The sequence below is a fragment of the Strix uralensis genome, chromosome 7, assembly GCF_047716275.1.
Source record: "Strix uralensis isolate ZFMK-TIS-50842 chromosome 7, bStrUra1, whole genome shotgun sequence".
In the NCBI taxonomy this organism is placed as follows: domain Eukaryota; kingdom Metazoa; phylum Chordata; class Aves; order Strigiformes; family Strigidae; genus Strix; species Strix uralensis.
The window spans coordinates 35,662,726-35,682,253 of record NC_133978.1 but is presented as its reverse complement, the minus strand read 5'-3'; the positions used below and the strand labels follow the sequence as shown (position 1 = coordinate 35,682,253).

Below are 19,528 nucleotides of genomic sequence, written 5' to 3'. Positions count from 1 at the left end.
GGCAACTAGGATTGCTGTAAAACAGAGCACTGCTGTTAGTTCTGACAAAACCGCCTCACTTGCACATGCTGGGCTGTCAGACCCTTCTGGAGCCCTCCTGAGTGCGAGGAACTGGCTCCGTTTCCCCAGAGCGACCTCGCTGAGAGGAGGGGCTATGCGCCCACAGTCCCCAGGGGAGAAGCGCCTGCCCGGGAAGGCAGCACCCGTTCCCCCGGGGTGGGCATCGGGGTCGGAGCAGGGGCAGACGCCGCTCCCCAGCCCTTCGGCCCCCAGGCCTCTCCCCGCCTCGTCCTGCCTAGTTGTCATGGAGACAGGGAGGCCGGGCCCAAGGCAGCAAGGCGCCCGTTGATTGGCTGCGGGGCAGAGCCCAATCGGCAGGCGAGGTGTTCCGCCGGTGCCAAGATGGCGGCCAGGTAAACACGGTTGGGGGGGGAGGAATCGCGGTGCTGGGGGTTGTGTGGGCTGCTCGGCAGTGCCGTCGGGCTCGCGGGGGTGGCGGGACGGGGGGCGCTGTCTGCGATCCCCCACCCTGGCTTGGAGCGGCGTTTCGCTCCGTCCGGAGCGGGCTGCCCTCGCTCCCCGGCCTCCCCCTTCCCCCCGCCGCCTCTGCTCTCCGGTCTCCCCGCCGGCGCCGGAGGGGCTCGCCCGTAGCGACCTTGCCGGCCAGGCGGGAGGCGGCGAGGGGAGGCGGTTGCGGTGCCCTGGGAAGCGCTGGCTGGGGAAGGTTGGCTGGAGGACGTGCTCCCCCGCTGCCCGGGGAGAGAGGCTGGAGGCGTTTGCTGCAGCATCGCCCTTAAACTGAACGCAGCTGTAAACAACTGCCAAGTGACAAAACTTTAAAGAACGAGGAAGAAAAAAAAAAAAGCTAATAGCTTCAACCTGTGTACTGAAATCCTCTATTTCTCTCTGAAATTGTGAGTATTAGAAGCTTTATAATGTGCTTGTCTAAAACATCTAATGGTAGTTACTTCTCTCAAGAGAAATTAAAACATTCTGACGATGTGTTTTGCTATTTCTGCTTCTCTCTTCTGCAGCTTAGTTATGTTTTTATCCCAGAATGGCTAAACTCACGTAACTGTGGTGTCTTCTCAGTGGCTTGAAGTGGCTTGGGCTTGTTTAAACTGGAAGATGTGGAGTGGACTGTTACCTCCGGGACTGAATGAAAGTGATGTTGACTTAAGTTCTGATGATGGAGATGAATCGCATGGTTCCTTTTCAAAGGAAGATGCAAAAGAAGATATTGGAAGGGTTCAGCTTTCTGAATTCCAAGAGAATGGACCTGAAAGTAATGTCAGCAGTGAACCCATTGTGATACCAGTGACAGATGGAGAAAACGAATCTCAAACGTGCCCTTCTGGGATTTCTTTAACTATGTGGAATGTGAGTATTGTTAACAGGTCTCCAAATGTCCAGAGCAGGAATGCAACATACTCAAAGTCAAATGGCTAATTTTTAAATTAAAATAACTCAGTGTTGAATATTAAATATGCAAATGTGAAATGAAATAAAATATGATCGAATTGCAGTCATTGCAATATACCTTAGATTGTTTCAAGTAGGGTGAACAGGAATTTAGATAGGAAGTGAGTGTAACTGTTTTACCCCTAGTGCAGTGGTGACTGAAAGCACAGCAGGGAAATGTTTGGGTAACTATACAGTTGCTTAAAGACTTCCATTTTGGTAGTGTGTGGGCTCTGAGCTTCTTTGTAACTGCTTTCTGCATTGATAAGGATTTACTGCGAAGTGTATCAGCCACTGTACTGGTGATGCCTCTGTGACGTAGAGGTGTACCCTTCTGCTTTCTGTAGGGGTTAGTTGTAGGCACTCAGACTTGTAGTTGCTTATAACCTCTTGACTTTCCTGTTGCATGTAAGGACTGGAAAAAAAAAATAAAGCAATCTGTTTTAGGCTTTTGAGCCAAAATAAGAATTGGCAAAAACTAGTTATTCTCCTCCATCCTCAATCCGTGTTGGTAGCTTGCTGTGCAAGGACTATGCTGTCGGTAATACCTGTAATTAAAAACTACCAGCTAGACAATACATTGAATAGCTCAGGAGTGCACAACCAATGTTAAGTGTATTCAGTGTCGTGTCCCATGAGAAAACTGTTGGGTTTGAATAGTCCTGGGATTTAGGGGGGGCAGAAAGTCAGAGGGAGGTGATGAAAGATTAGAGCTCGTTCCAGTTTGACACCATCAAGAGTTGGATGTTCTCAATGCATAAATTTTAATGTAATAGATATTAACAAGGTACTGTGGATAATAAATATATCGGGACGATGTTACTCAGCATGTTATGTACATTTTTTAAAAAAATAGGAAAAAAAATTTTTAAAATACTGATTTGTCTTTTCTTAATCTTGTAGAAATTTGTGGAGCTTCAGAAGAAAAACCGTGAAATGAAGACCCAAGCATATCAGGAAAATAAAAGCCGAAAAAGAAAGCGCCACAGGAAAGGTGTTTTATATAATTATAGAATTTACTTTCTCAAAATGGAAGTACTATCAAATACATTGAAAATGGGAATTGCTGGTTGGTAGGGTTTTTTGTTGGTTTTGTTTAGTTGGTTTTGTTTTGTTGTTTTTTTACCAAGAATTGAGTGCCTGGGTATATGTGTTCTAGCTATTGTCTAGGATTTTATTTTTTTACTTGTATTCCACTTGTGTGGAAAAGTGTTGTTTTCCACTTGTAGGACTAGGTTGTAAATTGCTACTTAAAAGTTCAAGTGGTACATTTGTCCTCTTTTTAGAAAAGAGGTAGAATTTATTCAGTTAGTACTAGTTTATAATGGCGAAGTGTATTTCAGTAATTCTGTAAAACATACTTTTGTGTACTCTGCTGAGAACTCCTTCACAGATACTGTAGGAAGTTCTTCGTATGAAAAGTCTTACAGCTAAGTGGTTTAAATCCACATGATCATTGGGTAAAAATCCTAGCGTGTCAGTCTTTTACAGGAAACATGACCAATTAGAGTTCTGTTAACTTCATTGGGTGCTGTAGGGTATTACTGTGTAATGTTGGATTTTATTTTCTTTTTTCCTCTAGAAAAACAGAAAAAGAACGATGAAGTAACTAAGAGGTATAACCAGGTCAATGTGATTATTTGATGTCTGTTTTTAATATCAGGCAAAACTTGTAAAAAAAATTTGACCACATGCATGGCCAAAGCCTAGCTTTGAACATCATGTAAAATGTCTGCTGAAGTTGTTCAGTGTCTGTCGTGCAGGCTGAATTTGATTCCAGTGATTGATGGAGTTTATTGCTTGATTTTAAAAAGAACACAAATGTATTATTTGACATAACTTAAAATGGACTTAATGTTACTCTTAAATGATATTTTGCATGGAGTTGCATACAAACTTGCTTTCAAGATTGTGGCATTACAGTTTTAGAGGGGAAGGAATAGCTAATTTCACTTCCATTAAAACCTGTGAATGGGTGAAAAGAGCATGTCTACCAAACGGAAAAATTTATTTTACCATTGAAAAGAATATTACAAGTTGTGGAAAGGGAACTGGTTATATTAATGACTCTTTGTTGTGGTTTTTTTTTTTAGTAGTCAACAGTTGGCAAATGAAGAGAAATGGAAAGAACTTACACAATACTTTGGAATCAATGATAGATTTGAATCACCTGTGGATAGCAAGGCTCCACAAAAGGTGACTGTTGATGCAAAAGCCATGTCAGCTTGTACTTGGCAGTAAAAGAACTCGGCCTTAACTGAGATAGGAATAAAACTGAGACTATTTGAAAGTGAGTAAATGATTGAGACACTGTGAGGAAGGATAATTTAGTGCACATTTTTAATTTCCTTTTAGATATCACATGAACTGTATTTGGATTGAAAGGTTGCAGTGCTTTCTTTTGAGACAGTATCCATGCTGCTTGTTTCCTGTCTAGTTTTGTTTTCTATTATCATGAGAGAAGACTTCATATGTGTTGTTTTGACTTTTTTTCCTTTTGTTTTTTTAGTCATTTAGTCAATTTTAACTTTAAAATGTGTCAAGTAAATCCCTTAGTGAACACTAGTGGCTATAGGCATTAGAGGGCCAAACCTGCCATACAGTTTTGCTGGGTTTATAATACATTCTGTTCATAAATATTATTGTGTAAATAGTCATATTTGGCATAACTGGTACACGATGATGGATAAGTTAAGAAACTCATTATATTGTGAGTAGCATAGCACTGTTCGTTCTGTTTTTCTAGTAAAGGCCTGTGTAAGTTCTATGATGTCAAGTGTTCAGTTAGCCTCCATTATGATAGATTTTGTATTTTTCATTTGCCTGAAGTAAGTTTCTGCATGCAAGTCATGAGACATTGTTGCTTCTGTCTGAGTTCTTTTGGTGGATATTTAGTTGTCGTTAAACTGATCAGGGTAGATCTGGAATGAGGCCCATAGTCTTAAAATGCAGATGCTGTCCATGTAAGTTCAGAGATTTTATCGCTAGTGGAATGTATGTCTCATTAATTTCAGAAAAGATATCTAACAGTTGGCTATCATCGCAACTTCTAATTGTGTACTCCTTTTTTTTATTTTTTCCCAATTTCCACCTGAATAATTCAAGTGCAGTATATGCAGATTGCTGTTTCTCAAGAATTGTTTGCTTTTTTGCTTTTATCTTTTGAAAAAGTACATTATGAAACTGTCAAATGTGTTTTCATTCAATATTTAAAACCAGTGAGGCTGTAAATTCTTTTATGAGAGAGTTTTTTGTGAAATTCCGGTCAGTACCTACTGCTATGCTACCCTTCTGTATTCTTTGAGAAGTTTCAAACTGTAATTTCCAGTAAATATTTACTTTTTATTGTTACATTATTTGTAAATGTTGTTGTTAAACAAGTTATGTTGATCATAAAGGTTATTTTCAGAGGTTAAATTCTGAAGCTTTTTCATTGTTTTCTATAAGACTGCTAGAATTTTTAATTTATTAGCACAGTGGAGTGGCACCATGCCAGAACTCAGTTTTTGGGTAAAGATAAGATCTTAGAACTGTAATGATACAGTGGTAATTGCCATTCTTCATGTTACCTGACACATATATTTCACATTTTGTTTAGAAAGCTCCAGGGATGGAAGAGATAAGCCAGATCTTCAGATGAAATTTTATTGTGACAGGCATAAACTAGTCCGTGTAATTTTTTTAACCTACAGTATTATCCTGCACATAAGGTGGAACTAATGCAATGATTTGTGCTCAGGCAGCCTTTCAGTGAATTCTTAATTATACTGTCCATTACAATACATAGACAAAGTGATTTGTGTTACATAAAAATTACAGGTTTATGCAGTGTCTTAAAATAATTTTGTGAAAGAAATATTTTTAGAAAGGAGATGCTCCCTTTAAAGGTGTTATTTCTTTTTGTCCTAAAGATACTTGCTTTTCTTTTTTCTAGTCTGGCCTTGAACTTAGCATAGAGAAGTCTGTGGCTGAAGGTGACATTGATAAGGCTGAGGAGCTGAGTGATAGATTAGCCATCCGTGAGGTAAGTGGACTATTAACAAAAGCTCTTAGGAAACATTTAGTTTTGTACATCTGTACAAAAGGTGTGATAACTAAAATAACATTGAAGATAGTTTGGGGCATCTTTCCTGTTTCCTAAGCAGATTTCTGTCAGTGATTGAAGGATTTTGTTGCTGATCTAATAATGCTCGGACAGCTGAAGTTATGAATAAGAATTGAAAATACAGCTATGAACGATCCCAAATAACCTCGTTTTAAAGCCTTCCTGCTGACTCCACAAGTCAGATGAGTCATTAACTAGTCGTCTGTGTTGAGCTTTTGATTTTCTTGCCATGTCTCAAGCCAAGAAAACAGGAGTAGGATGTTCCCTTCCTGTGAGTTCCTTGTGCCTCAGATTTGTCTTTGAATTCCAGGCCTCCCAAGCTTTATTGGGGAAGAAGAAAGGTAGAGATTTAGCAAGTTTAGAGCATGCCCAAATAAGGACAGACATACTCAGACTTGTGTGTCAGTGCTTTTTTACTGTGTATTTGTGTGATCAGGAGTTGATAGCTGGAAGTATTCTGAAGAAGAATGGGAGTAGATGGATGTGAAACATTGCTGTAGCCTTAGAAAGATGTTTATAAAATGAATGGATTTTTTTTTCTCCTTGTCATCATTTTTAGTATATAAATGCATATCAAAAAAAATGCAGCTGAGAGAAACTCCCTTCTTTTTTCTTCAAGATGTCTTGTTAGTTGGTGTATATGAGTAATTCTATGAAGGCTATGTTGCTCTTTACTACAAAAAGTAGACCCTTTAAATTTGTATGTAGTGCTGAGTGAATACTTAAACTGGTGAGGAATCTACCAGATACTTCTGGTAATTGCAGTTTCATACAAGAAATAGTTAAATTGGTGTATGTATGGTAGGTGGTAGCAGCTGAAGTATGTAATTGAAATCCATGAAAGCTGTTGTGCCCACTGCTGTTTGTGCATGGGAGAAAATGCAAAGGAAGAAAACTAGGATAAAAAGATAGTCCGAATAGTTTTGAAGCCAGGTAAGAAAAAATAACTAGATAAGTACTATTTGAGGTGAGTGGAGAAGCTATAATTTTTAAGTTACCTGATTTATATAATTATAAATATTCTAAAATTATATTAGAAAATAATTACATATTTTTTGCTTTCATTCGTCTATCTTGCATACTATTCTATCTTCACAGAGTTAATGGGAATTTTCTGGTATACACTACAAAATTCAAAGGTATTAGCAAGCATTAAGAAAGACAAATTCCAAATACTTCTCATTCTCATACAAATATTTAAAATGTTTCCAAAGTACAGGGTTTCAAGCCAAGCTTTAATGTAAAATTGCAGATTTATATCTGTTTAATGGACTATAATACAATACTGTGATGGTTTTAAAAGCAGATGGCTTTTGAAATGGGAAGTACAGTTCCTGAGGTTCTCTTAAGGTTAGGTAAAACTACCCGTTCCTCAGTGCCTGTTCTTACACAATCATTAAACTCCTCCTACATTTAGTCACTCAGGGCAGTTTCTAAGGACTAGACCCTTATCTGCCTTTTCACCAGTGATCACAAAACTTCAATCCACAAAGGTAACAGTTACTGACAGTGATAGGAATGTGTCCTAATGTCCCCTTGAAGTCTGACCAGCTTCTTACTGTGACGCTGTTCTACTCCCTTTCATGTGTACAACATGAAAAACACTTGCTGTTCTCCTTCACAAATGTCATTATCCCATCTACTCTAAAGTGGTTAGAATATCATAATCAATAAAACATACTGAGGTTCTAGTGCAAATTGTTTGACTATAAAAACAAATTAATGTAGGAAGTTTTAAGGTTTTGTAATATTTATGATAAACTGTTATCTGATTTCAGTAGCCATGGGATTGTACAACATCTAGCATATCCCAGGTGCTACAGCAATGTATTATTATTTGTGGAACATTAGCTCCAAATTGTTGACTTTCAAATATTAGCATGTTGTAATTCTGAAAACAAAATGCTTGAAACATTATTAGTATTCACAGCCTTGACTTGGTTTTGGTTAAGTGGGTTTATCTGAATAAATAGTATGTTGAAAGAAGGAAAACTCAAATGATTCTGTCTTGATCTCATGAGGAGTTCTGTCGAGGCAGAATCCATGTGAATTCACTGGGGTTCTCTACTGTTGTTAAAGATGTGCTACATAACCCACTGTGAGATTTGTTTTTATTTGATTTTAAGAAGCTGGGGTTTTTTTTAATGGATCTTTTAAAATACTTTTTATTTTAAGGAAATCATCCTAACAGTGACTAATTCTGATTTAGTGAAGAACTTTATAAAAGGATTTGATTATGGAAGAGGTTGATAAAAAAATCATTGTTTTGTATACAAGTACAATTAATAAAATATTGCTTTCATATTGTATAGTATTGATTCCATGGCTACTTTCCTTCTCTTTGCAATTTAAAGAAATGTCCCTTTAAAAACTGATTTTACATAATGCTTTAAAAATTAACTCTCTTCTAAGATGTGGCTGTTTGTATCCCTCTAACTTCCAAATGCAACACAACACTGTGAGGAAGTCAGGCATGGAACTATATACTATGACTGTATTGAAGTATGCCACTTCTGAAGTCGAGAGAAATAAGTGGATGAATTATTGTTCTTTTATCTCAACTTCATCTTTTTATGTATAGTTTTCATTTTTCTTGAGCAGTGTTGCAGGGTTGGGGACAGGGAGTATATGAGAAACAGCTGCCTTCTGTTTGGGGTACAGCCCTCCTTGCAGCCATGTGAAAAATGTTCAGTGGGTAGGTGTTCTTTTTGAAATCAGGTGTATGGGGGTTTAATCGGCACCATTTTCTTTTGCAAGAAGCAGTGACTGGAACCTGCTGATAAAGCTTTTGCTTTGAGGCACAGATCCCAGAGTTCTTAAAGCTGTTTCCTGCCTTAATAAGTGAAACTAATTTTTGATGTATAACATTTATAAGCCTGTGAAACTGATAGGGCAGCTTCAGTATTTAGAAAAATGAAGCCAAAAATAAACAGATGATGAGAATAGGCAGTAAAAACATGTCCTAAAAAGCAAAGGAATGCCAAAATAATGCTGTCAATATGCTATCATTATGACACAGTGAGAAAAGGCTTTTTAAAATCAGATTCCTTTAAAATCAGTGATGATTTAGGCAATATGCATAATCTAGCAGCTATGAGTGGATCACTGCAATTTACATCCTAACAACCTAAATGCTACTGCTTCAAGGCTTTGGGTCTTTTCGTTTCCATGTGGTACTTGTTGCAGGTTCTTTGTGGAAAATGTTGCTGTACTGCTGTAAAATGAGGCTTGGAGCAGTATATTTGTTGCTTTCTCCTGTTTTGAATATGCACAAATGCTGATTTTTAAAACAGGACTTGTTAATAGCATTTAAGGTTTTAGACTGAGAGCTGGAACTTGGGATACCTTATGCGCAAGGCTCTGTACTTACTAGTGGCTGCATGTGTGGATTCATATGTAGCTTTTGAGACTAGTAAAAATGTGTTACCCCTTTTTTATTAGTAGCTGCATTTCTGTTAATAAAATGAATTGTATTTGTGATGATGATACTCGATCTAATCTATTGGCAAACCTCACTACAAAGTGTTAGCCCTTGTCTCCTGTTGTCATCCTAGTTTGTGGACTAGAAAGGTGATTTGCAGTTAGTTTGGGAGTTGTCAGGGTTGCAGGTCTCCAACTGTAGCGTCCTTGCCCATCCCCACAGTGTGTTCTCTTGTGGGGTGTTCTGCTTCACTGAGTTCTAGTGAGCCTGAAATTCCTGATTGCATTGTTTTATATATGACTGAAGTTCTTCCTGAAAGAATATGCGCATGTCTGCATGATGTACAGAATAATTTAGGCCATCAGTAAGTGCTTCTTTAGCTAGACTGCTTCTAGAACCCCATCTAGCTTGAGCAGCTCAGTGCAGTTACAGTATGTAGGGTCAGTACTCCTCTGATAAGTTTGTGTTGAGCATCAACACAATGCAGGTGGGTCATACTGCTTAATCTTAAATCACTGTATTTTTAAATACATTGTTAGACTAAATTATTTCTTTGGTACTTACAACATAGTACTACTTAGTATTAAATAACTAGCAATTCATTGCAGTATGCGTGGTATAGTATGCACAGTTAAGGTTTAGTATTGTAATCCAGTTGCTGTCTTTGTTATAATATTCCAGGCTTTCAGCATTGGCAGAGAGTCCTTCATGTTTTAAAGTTCTGCTTTTCAAATGCAGAATGGCATACCTAAAACTATTGTTGAACACTGTATTTAATGATGATTTGTTTAACTTGAGAGATGCCAATAGAAGTGTTAGTATTAATGTGGGAGTTACACCAAAAATTCTGAACCTTTTAGAATGAAAGTTGAAGAGAATGAGGTTTATATGGACACTTAGCTGGGCTGAGATAAAATGGTTTTCTTGATGATGCTCTGGGGTAGGGTAGTTGAGATTTAGTGGTAGCAGGTACTTGGAAATGTAGCTGGGAACAGACGCTTGGAATTATGTCAACTGTTCTAATGCTTTTCAAAAACCTTTTTGGCATAATATAATTGTTCCTACTGTGTTTGGGAATCTGCCTTGATTTTTTTTTTTTAAGAATAAATATTGATACAGTGGAGCACTGTAACTGCATAGTTGGAGGTGTTTATCCTTTTGAGTAAGGATGGTATGTGGAGATATCTGGTAATTTCACTTTAAATCAGTTTCAATTTGGAGTGATACTTGTAAAAGTTCTTTTCCTAATTGAACCAAATAATTTTAAGATTCCCTCCCTACCCCTAATATATAAACCTGAAAATGTTTTCCAAGCTTTTTTTCACTTAGAGAAAGAATTTTTCATAGTGTTTTTGTACTGAAATCATCATGCAGTGTCTCAAGAAGCAGAATGAAGATTTCTTATGGCTCTAACATTCTGAGAGCTAATCTGGCTAAACCTCAAACTTTGCATTTGCTTGTAGTTTTTGTGTTAACTGCCTGGTAGATAGGTGCCACGTTGTCTAAGAGTGCATTAGCCCGAGGACTGTAACATGATAAAATAATCTTGACCATATTAGACTTACCTGTCAAAAGGAACTTTTAAAATAGTTTGTAATTTAGTGTGCTAAATTACTGGAGTTGTTGTCAGTCTCTAAATAATGCAGTCTTTTTGACAGCACTGTTCCTAAGTGCTTAGCTTAGTGGCTTCTGGCATTTTGGTGAAAGATTTTTTTAAAAGCTGCAATTTATAGGGAAACTGTGGTATTGTAATTAAGCTTAAATGAAAGATCTACATCGTAATTGGCGAAATTAATTGGCTATTCACTGGGATATCATTCTCATATTACAGCAAGATCACTCCTGCTGTTGTCTTCAAAATTTGTTGCATCAGTTTTGACCATTTTCTTATCACATTAGTATCTGTTATCTGTAAATAACTTCTAGTCATATAATTTAGAATGGGAAGTACACGAGCAAGGTTGTATGTCATAACTGTTGAGAACCATTCTGGAAGCTGTTTTCCATTTGAAAATCTGGGTTCGATGTGATTGATCATGAGGTCACACACACATTACAGTTTCAGATGCTTGGTGCTCTTCTATTGGTAAAAATTTCTAAATTCTGTGCAGTGTCCACAATTTATCATAGTGCTTTTAGGTACCTGAAGACATTGATGCATTTTTATACAAAATGTAACCAAGCACCAATTAACTTGGAAGTCTTGCCTGTTGAAGGACCCAGGGAATAAAAAAAGAAGAGTTTCTGTTTTATCTCTGAAGGATTTTCTTTCTAACACTTAGCAGAGGTGCTTCCAAGTATCTCTCTTCATTGAGGTTGTTTTCTTTTAACCTTTGGAACATGGCAGGGTTATCACCTAGAATTACATTCTTACGCTCCCTTAATTATGTATATCTTTTCCTTAACAAACCTTAAAAAAAGATTTCAGATGTTACAAGTCTAATTAAAGAGACAGACAAAGCACAGTTTATACTGTAGATTTTTTCTGCAGTTCAATTAATCAGCATGTTTTCTCTTTTAATTAAAACCATTTTAGTAAATTAAAGCCCACAGCAAAACACATATATAATTTGTTTGTAATTAGCTCTTAATTGGTGGTAGTTGAAGCTTAGCACCCTTGGTTTCTTTCTTCATGATTGCCATTTTATTAGCAGCCAGTCATTAATTAATCTTTTTTTCTAATTAGCTTATAAAACTGTTGATGGCACATTATTGTAAATGTGATTTTAAGTTCAAAGCTTGTTAATAAGCTTTCTTACTTAGAAGAACAGAGATAAAGAAATTGCTGAAAACAGTACTACAGTTCTTTTTTTAAAACTGCCTTTCTTATAAGGGGGCTGTGTAAAGCATCTAACAGCTTATAGTTAATTTTTTAATGCTGTGTTTTCTCATGAATGGAAGAAGTTACTTGCATTTAAATGTTTAAATCTAGCAAAGAGCTTAATATTAGAACAGTTTTCTGTCCTTGCTCCATTACTGTGTCATCCAAATATAATTTGATGTTGTAATACACAGCATAAAAATACAACAAAGGTGTTACAAAGTATTTTACAGTGGAAGTTGAGCACATCATTGAAAGGGGACAATTTTCACTGCAAAATCCACTCGGTATTCTTGTTTGCTTTATATATTTTATATACGTCAGCAATGGATAACATTCCATAACATAAAAGGAGAAAATCATTGCTAAAGGCAAGCCTGAAATCACTAGATTCATATTTGATGAGAAACTGTAACACTGTATTAAAAGGCTGTTTGGCTTCTCTGGTATGATCATAGGATATTTCAGGACCTGTTTGAATATAGATGTTTTGTTAGAGCTTCTGTACGTTTAGCATTTTGTATATCATACCTAAATATTTCTGGAGCAGTTCTTGAATCTGTCTCATTACTTGTATCATTCAGCGCTTACATTGCACAGTCCTATCTTAATGAAAAGTCTTTGCTATATGATATTTCATGTTAAATGGTTTGATTTTCAAGGAAGTTTTCTGAAAGTTACAGCAGATTCTGTTGCACCTTAATAAAAATGTTTACTCTTCTGCCTGAACTTTACATACTATTTCAACTTCAGCCATTTCTTTGCTTGTTTTAAAAGTGTTTTATGATGCTGTGCAAGAAACACTAGAAAGGGATAGCTGACAAGGAAAAAATTAAAAATTGGATAAAAAGTAAATGAATAATGTCATATTACTAAAAAGATGAGAGGCTAATTTGTGCCGACTTTTTGCTAATTTTGTTCAAGCCTCAAAATGAGGAGCTGTCACCCGTTCTGTGTAGCACTGATGACAGTGCCAATGATCCATGAAATAAGCTGCCGCTGGCTTTGTTCTGATAAGAATGAACAAATCTGCACAATGTACGGCTCCCAGAATCTCATTTTCATACTTGCATGCAGGCTAAAAGAAATAAGCTGTTTGCAGGCTTGATTAATCAGACATTTGAGGGTTTTTTGTCTCTTTGATCTCTTTCGTCTCCTAGGTAACTTGCTTGACATTAATGTTGAGCTTGAGTAAAGACAATCAGGAATTGTAGACCAAACTGATATAAAAATTAAAGACCTTAACACTTTAAGTACTCCAGTAATGGTTCCGCTTTACTTCAGAAAACATCTGTTTTCATTTAATTAAAGAACAAAAGAGAATGGCATAAATATTTTTCATAGAGACCTGTTATTCTATAAAAAGTTAAAGTATGATAATTGGTATTTTTAAATAAATGCCTTGAAACTGTTCAAAAAGAAGCAAAGCTTCAGAAATTTGTTGCAAGGTAACAATTTCAGATGAGTAGAAAATTTATGAAAAATAACGGATAAGGAATTTTCATTTATGCTACATTAAATATCTACAGTAAGACACTTGGTATGATTATTGGTCAACTTCAAAATGGAAAGGTCTTTGCCCTGTAGAGACAAAGTTGTTTTTAAGTTTGTCTTAGAAATATATATATTATGTTACAAGGATGAGCCATTATATCAGCTTTACTACCCAATATGATTTACACACTTTAAACCTGTAAAATTGAAAGGAATTTAAAAAAAAAATGTCGCAGTGCGTTTGCTTGAGGTTATGCAGACGCTTTTACAAATCTTCCAAGTGGCTGTAAAGATGAATGCCTCAAGGGTCTAGCCAGGGCCCTGCTTTTCCAACCAGCTAAAGCCCTTATCTTAAATCCAAGCAAAGTACCATTAATCTTTTTGAAAGACCTTTTATGGCTTTTAATATATCCCAAATTAGAACATTTTACACCCTTGGTTCCTGAAATATGGTGATAAAAAGCCTTTAGAGCTTAATTTTCCTTACTGCGTGCTCTGACCAATTTGCAGTTCTTTGTGATAATGTTTAGACACCTTAATTAAAATGCAGCAAAATATTGGATGTTCTATATGGAAAATGCTGATACTTTGACTACACAAGAAATTGTTGTATATATTTTTATTCATGCTTTCTTACTTCTTTTAAGATTGTATTTTATTGAGTTATCTGATGACCTGAAATGTTTTTTTAATGTAAAACCCATTGACCAAGCTTTTATGGATTTCTTTGGGGGTGGGGGGTGTGTGCGGGTGTGAAGATGTACGTCTGGGTGTGGGTGGGAGCAGATGATGTTTAATCCGACTAAAATGTTTATGTCTGTTTATGTGTGACACATTTGTTTTCATGTCTTGAAAATTTGACTCTGTAGCCTAGAAATGATAACATTAATGCTGCAAAATGTTTCTCCTTTTACTTCCACATACACTACAGAGGATATGATTATCCCATTTTTTCTGTACTTTTCAAAGATAGAAGAACTCATTCTGTCCTTCAAAAAATACAGATCAAAAGATTTTTCTGCAGTGCTTGTGTAGACCTCACTTGTGTATATTTGTGTATAAGTGTTCAATCAGCCACTAGAATATATTTTAAGGAGATGCTGTTATTCATCACATAGTAAGAGTTAATTTTCAAGTATGTTAGGAGGTAAAATACAGCTCAAAAATAAAGGCATGGTTCATGCTGATTGACTTCAGCCATCAGATTGCTCTGTTTTTCAGGTAATAATTAGTCATGTTTCAATTAACAAGTAAACATTTTCTGAATATTTTAGGTGAGTTTTCTTAAGCTTTCTTATACTGCAAGTTTATTAAAGTTGATAGCTGCCCTTAAATATTAAGTGACAATAAGAGTGATAATAAGAGAATTAAGTGATAATAAGAGAACGTTATGTTCTAGTCTTTGACTTGAGATTTGGCAGTTAAGATGTTGGCATTGAATTACTGATTGTATGTAATGTTATATAATGAAAAATGATGTAGCTAATAATATAAAAGTTTTGAAATGTCTGGTCACATGAATTATTTTGTGCATCAAAATGATTCCATAGTTACATATTTATGACCTTATAACACGTGCAAATAGTAGATGAAAAACTTGTTTAGCATTACTTTGCACATTTTCCTTTTAAAATATTATGCTTACCTCTTAACTGTTTGTGTTGCCAGTCTTTAATCTCAAACAAAGGACAAACTGATGTTGTGCTTACTGCCTACATGCATGTAGACTTTCAAAGCCTTCTGCAGAAAGGCTGTTTTCTTGATTCTTGAACTCCGAAAGGACCGTAAGGTAGTATAGCTTGTAGCGATGCTCTCTTGGTTTGCTTTGTTAACAAAACAATCAGGGTTTCAGCCTACCTACAGGGTAGGTGTTTGGCGGGAGACCTGTAGATGTGTCAGTGCATCTACCCTTGAAGATGCATTCTTGAGTGTTATCTTACCTGGACAAAAGAGCTGGAGTAAATAAGAATTGCCTGTATAGATGCTGCAGACTATTGATGTGTATTACCATTAATAATGGAACTTTAACCAAAGTGTTAAGGAATGTTCTTTCACTTGGGTCTCCCATGCCTCTCTTGTTGATGCTCCCATGACGTTTTGGGAAATTTAGAATATCCAATCAGAAACAGGTTAGCTAACTTCAGTAGGTTTTGGAGTGGATAGGAAGAAAACCGGTTTGTCCATGTCGCAGTTTGTAGCAGTTTGGGCTGAATGAATTGCTTGTTTGTATTGGAGAAAAGCGGTAACTTCTGAGACCAAATTCTTCCATAATTCCTAATTTAGGTGCAGATAATGTTGAGTCATGACAGCAATCACAAAATGTAACTGCAGTGGACAAGTTATGAATGATGATTAAGGAAAACAATCTGGTCATAGTTCACAGTACTTTCTTTCATCTTTTTTGCTTTATTTTTTACCTCGATGTTCACTAAAGTGAACTTAATTCTCACCATGTGAGTAAGTTTATGAAAGTATTCACCTGCATTATGCAAGTAAAGTATTCACCTCCAGCCTATTATGACCTTATTTGAAATGCATGCATATTATCACACTAATAGTCTGAAAGCTAGTAATGTGAAGACTATGCCAGATGAACTGTAAGGACACTGCTTCATTTACTTTCTGGATAGACTGATTAAAACGTGTCTACTGGTAGTGCTGGGAAATGTGTGGTCATAGCAGTCATTCCTGTATAAAACTGGTTTTGGGCGGCTTTCGTATTGGTAAGACCGGATACTATTCTGTTAGCACAGCTGAGGTCACAGAGTGGTTTTACTAATGAAGCCTGCATGTGTGTATATGTATGTCTATATATTTAAAAAACAAACAAACAAAAGGATCTAGTGGGCTATTGACCTTTGCTTTTATTCTTGAAAAACGAATGATTTGGTGAAAAGGATTGCTTGCCCCAGGATCCTACTCCTTTGTATTTCTCTCAAGAGACATGCGTGCTTGTCTGATCTAATAGTACAGCATCAGCCTAATATTTTAATATCTATTGACTTTTGAGAAACAATATCAGACCAAGTAATTTGTGAGGCTTAAACATATGAGCCATTTGCATCTATTCAGTTTTCATTTGTTCTTTTTCTTGTCTTAGCTTGGTGTGAAAATTGCCAAAGCTGCCGCTTGCCGCAACTTTGTAAAAGCCAAGCAAGAAGCAGAGGCTGCCCAAGAAGCTCGAAAGAAAAAAAAGCTTGCTTGGGGGTAAGCCATTTGAGTATGGAATTAAACATTTGTGGTTTCATTGGCACTAAGTGTATACAATACAATGTCAGTTAAATGTTTTTTTTAGTTGAAATAGGCTTGTGCTAATCTTATTTGTTTAGTTTAACCTTGTTGGGTTTTGGGGTTTTTTTGTGGGTTTTTTTAGCAGTGTATCAGACATAAGTACAGGGGCTTTTCCAGAATTAATGTATCGGTTATATGGCTGCACTTGCCTTCATGTCTTTATTACAGTATTAAAAATAAGATTTTATTTTTGTTGTTGTTAAGAATAGTATGGTTGAATACCTGAAACACATATGCTTGTGATTCCTAATGTGGCTTTTGTGCTCTATTTCAGATTTGAAGCCAAGAAAAGATGGGAAACAAAAAGCAATATGGGATACATGTGACCCATCCTGTTTTCCTCAGGAGTCATATACCTGTTCTTACCAGAAGAATCTTTGTGGATAACTTAAATCTAAACACAAAAAAATCCCGAAACAAAACCCAACATATGAAATTCCCTGTGTTTCTCATAATGCTGTTAGACTGCAGTATCTTGTTTTGGAGCTATCTTATAATATATTATAAACAATACTACCTAAACATCAGTACTATGTTAAATATAGTATTTTTCTCCAAAATATAAAAACTTAAGATAATACATTGCAGAATGCATTTGAGGTCTGGCAGAGGACTCTCTAAAGTTGGAATAAAATGCTTTGTCCAAATGTGTTCTGTGCTGCTCTGCAGTTATGTGTGGGTGTAAGGAGAGGGATATGTTTTCCTGCTGAGGTTATACAGACTTAATGCAGCAAGTACTACTTTTCTGATTGCTTGAATGTTTGAGGGGGCACTAAATAAACAAAAGCAAAACCACCCTACCTGTTTAAAACCATTATTATTTATGCATTTATGGGCTTAGTAAATGTAGACATTATAGTAAACATAAAAATTGGCTGAAAAAGTCCGTCCTCCTTCTCCTGGGAGGATCAGGTATATATTCATCACGTCCTGGTGCCACGTTCTTCAGAATATTTAAAAGTCCCATTTTCCTTTCCTTCCTAGGAACTCACGTTTTAAAAGTCACAGTTTCTTTGAGCAGATAAAGTATAGAAATAGGTATCCTGAAAAATATCTGAAATGTGTTGTGCAGTTAGCTGCACCCAAGAAACAAATGCAGATTTTACTCCAAGTCAAATATTTTACAGATCAATTAGGATTTGAATGTTTGTTATAAGATTATGAGAAGAATTGATGATGTTTCTTCAAAATTGTTCAGTGAAAAGGACACATTCAGAACTAGTAACTTTTCTCCCCGAAGCTCTTGCATGTATGTTTATTCACCACAATGCCTGAATTTAATTGGTAATGTAAATGTCAGTTATTGTTAACCAAGATTAATATGTTTCAGGCCAAAGGTATGGTATTAGTGTAATGGTGATTTACTGTGTAAGTACTTGAGGCTAAAACAACTTGCCAACAAATAGCAATTTCAAGTTTTACGGCACCAATTCGAAGAGTTTAGGTTTGCAGTCCAACATGGAATAGTGCATTTTTGTTCATTAGCCCTCAGGATGTTTGATTCTTTTTCTCTTTTAGCAGAACGTCGTATTTCTTTCACAAAGTTGAGAGTTTGCAATATGGTAATCTGCAGTTAGCTGTAATTAGTTATGATGACAGAGTTGAATACAATTGTCAGGATTGTAAATCAGGGGCTAAACAGGTTTCTGCAGTATAACATCATAAATCTCACACTATGGTTTATGAACTACATTAGCTTTAGATACTTTGGTGTGGAGGGAAGCAAGTGATATCTCTTAGTAAAGTAATTATAAAAGTAAATTGCATGTTTGCTTGCATAAACAAACAGATTACACTATGAACCTTTCATCAGGATTTTTCTCGGTTCCAAATGTTCCTGTCCAAAATTTAAGGGCACTCTGTCCATAATTTCTGTTGGGTTTTTTTAAGCAGCTGGCAGGTGAGTGTTCGATACAGTTGACCTTTCTGCTTGTTATATACTGAAAAGCAGAAATGGTACTGATAATTTTGTGCTGAAAACATCAGCAGTATTCCATTAAACATTTAAAAGTAGCATATATTAAACAGATGCTGTATGTTTTTTTGTAATAGTTGCTCTTAGCACTAACAGTGTTTATTATTCAAATAAAGATCTTGATGTAATTGTAAGGATTAGTGCTGTTTGATATGAAAATGTGCTTTAAAAGAAATCCAAACTGTCAAAAACCAGCTATTGTCTGAGAACTTGCCACATTGTATTTGTCACAGCAGTGCATACCCAGCCACCTGTAATAATTTTCACTTTAAATAACCGGTTAGTTTTATGTTAGGCCATTAATAACGTAACTATTAAGGAAGTATGCAGAATATTGGCATTGGGTTACTTGTGTGATGAATTTAAAAACGATCACATTTCAAATATTTTGATCTATCTAAAGTATTTGTTTAGAATATTACTTAATTCCCAGAATTATACCATGTTCAAAAAAAAACGATTAACAGGGAAAATAAAGAAGCGTAATACAGCTTTATAGAGAAAGATCATCAAAAAACATAATAAATAAATGAACACATAACTGTACCTTTAATAAACATCCTCCTGAATTGTGGATCTGATTCTAACATGTCTTGGATTCCTGACACTTTTCCTTAGTTTTGCTCTGTGCTGTGAATTTTGGTCAAACAAATCTCAGAACACAGTTTTACTTAACTTTTCCTGGTTTTTAAGAGTGTTAAAACAATCCAAAAGCTTGTTTCTCTTAACTGAAACCTTTTTAATCACCTTAAATACATAATCTCTTACACTGAACTAAATTTGAGATGTAGTAATAATTCTTGTAGCAAATGAAAAGTTTGTGCTATTTCCTCGTCTGACTGAAATTGCATATCTGGAGGAATGTACTTAAATTACTAATTTCGGTACAAATCTGTTGTGAAGCCAAATATTTATTAGGAGCTCATTTGATGATATCTTGAGCTCCTTCCTACCCCTGGG

The 19,528-nt window shown here is 36.1% G+C and overlaps 1 protein-coding gene across 5 annotated transcripts; it reads left to right on the top strand.

The window, feature by feature from the left end:
- The first annotated feature begins 342 nt into the window (after positions 1–342).
- On the top strand, positions 343–18,702 carry FAM204A (family with sequence similarity 204 member A). 5 transcript variants are annotated; one of them, XM_074875393.1, is made up of 8 exons: positions 343–413; positions 1,035–1,380; positions 2,365–2,455; positions 3,044–3,077; positions 3,558–3,657; positions 5,396–5,485; positions 16,403–16,509; positions 16,868–18,702. In XM_074875393.1, the coding sequence occupies exons 2-8, from the start codon at positions 1,129–1,131 to the stop codon at positions 16,917–16,919; spliced, it is 726 nt and encodes a 241-aa protein (XP_074731494.1). In that variant the 5' UTR covers positions 343–413; positions 1,035–1,128; the 3' UTR covers positions 16,920–18,702. The 5 variants fall into 5 exon arrangements, with proteins under 5 accessions (XP_074731494.1, XP_074731490.1, XP_074731492.1 ...); XM_074875389.1 differs by having other exon boundaries at positions 3,555–3,657; XM_074875391.1 differs by having other exon boundaries at positions 379–413; positions 1,093–1,380; positions 3,555–3,657.
- Positions 18,703–19,528: the final 826 nt, after the last annotated feature.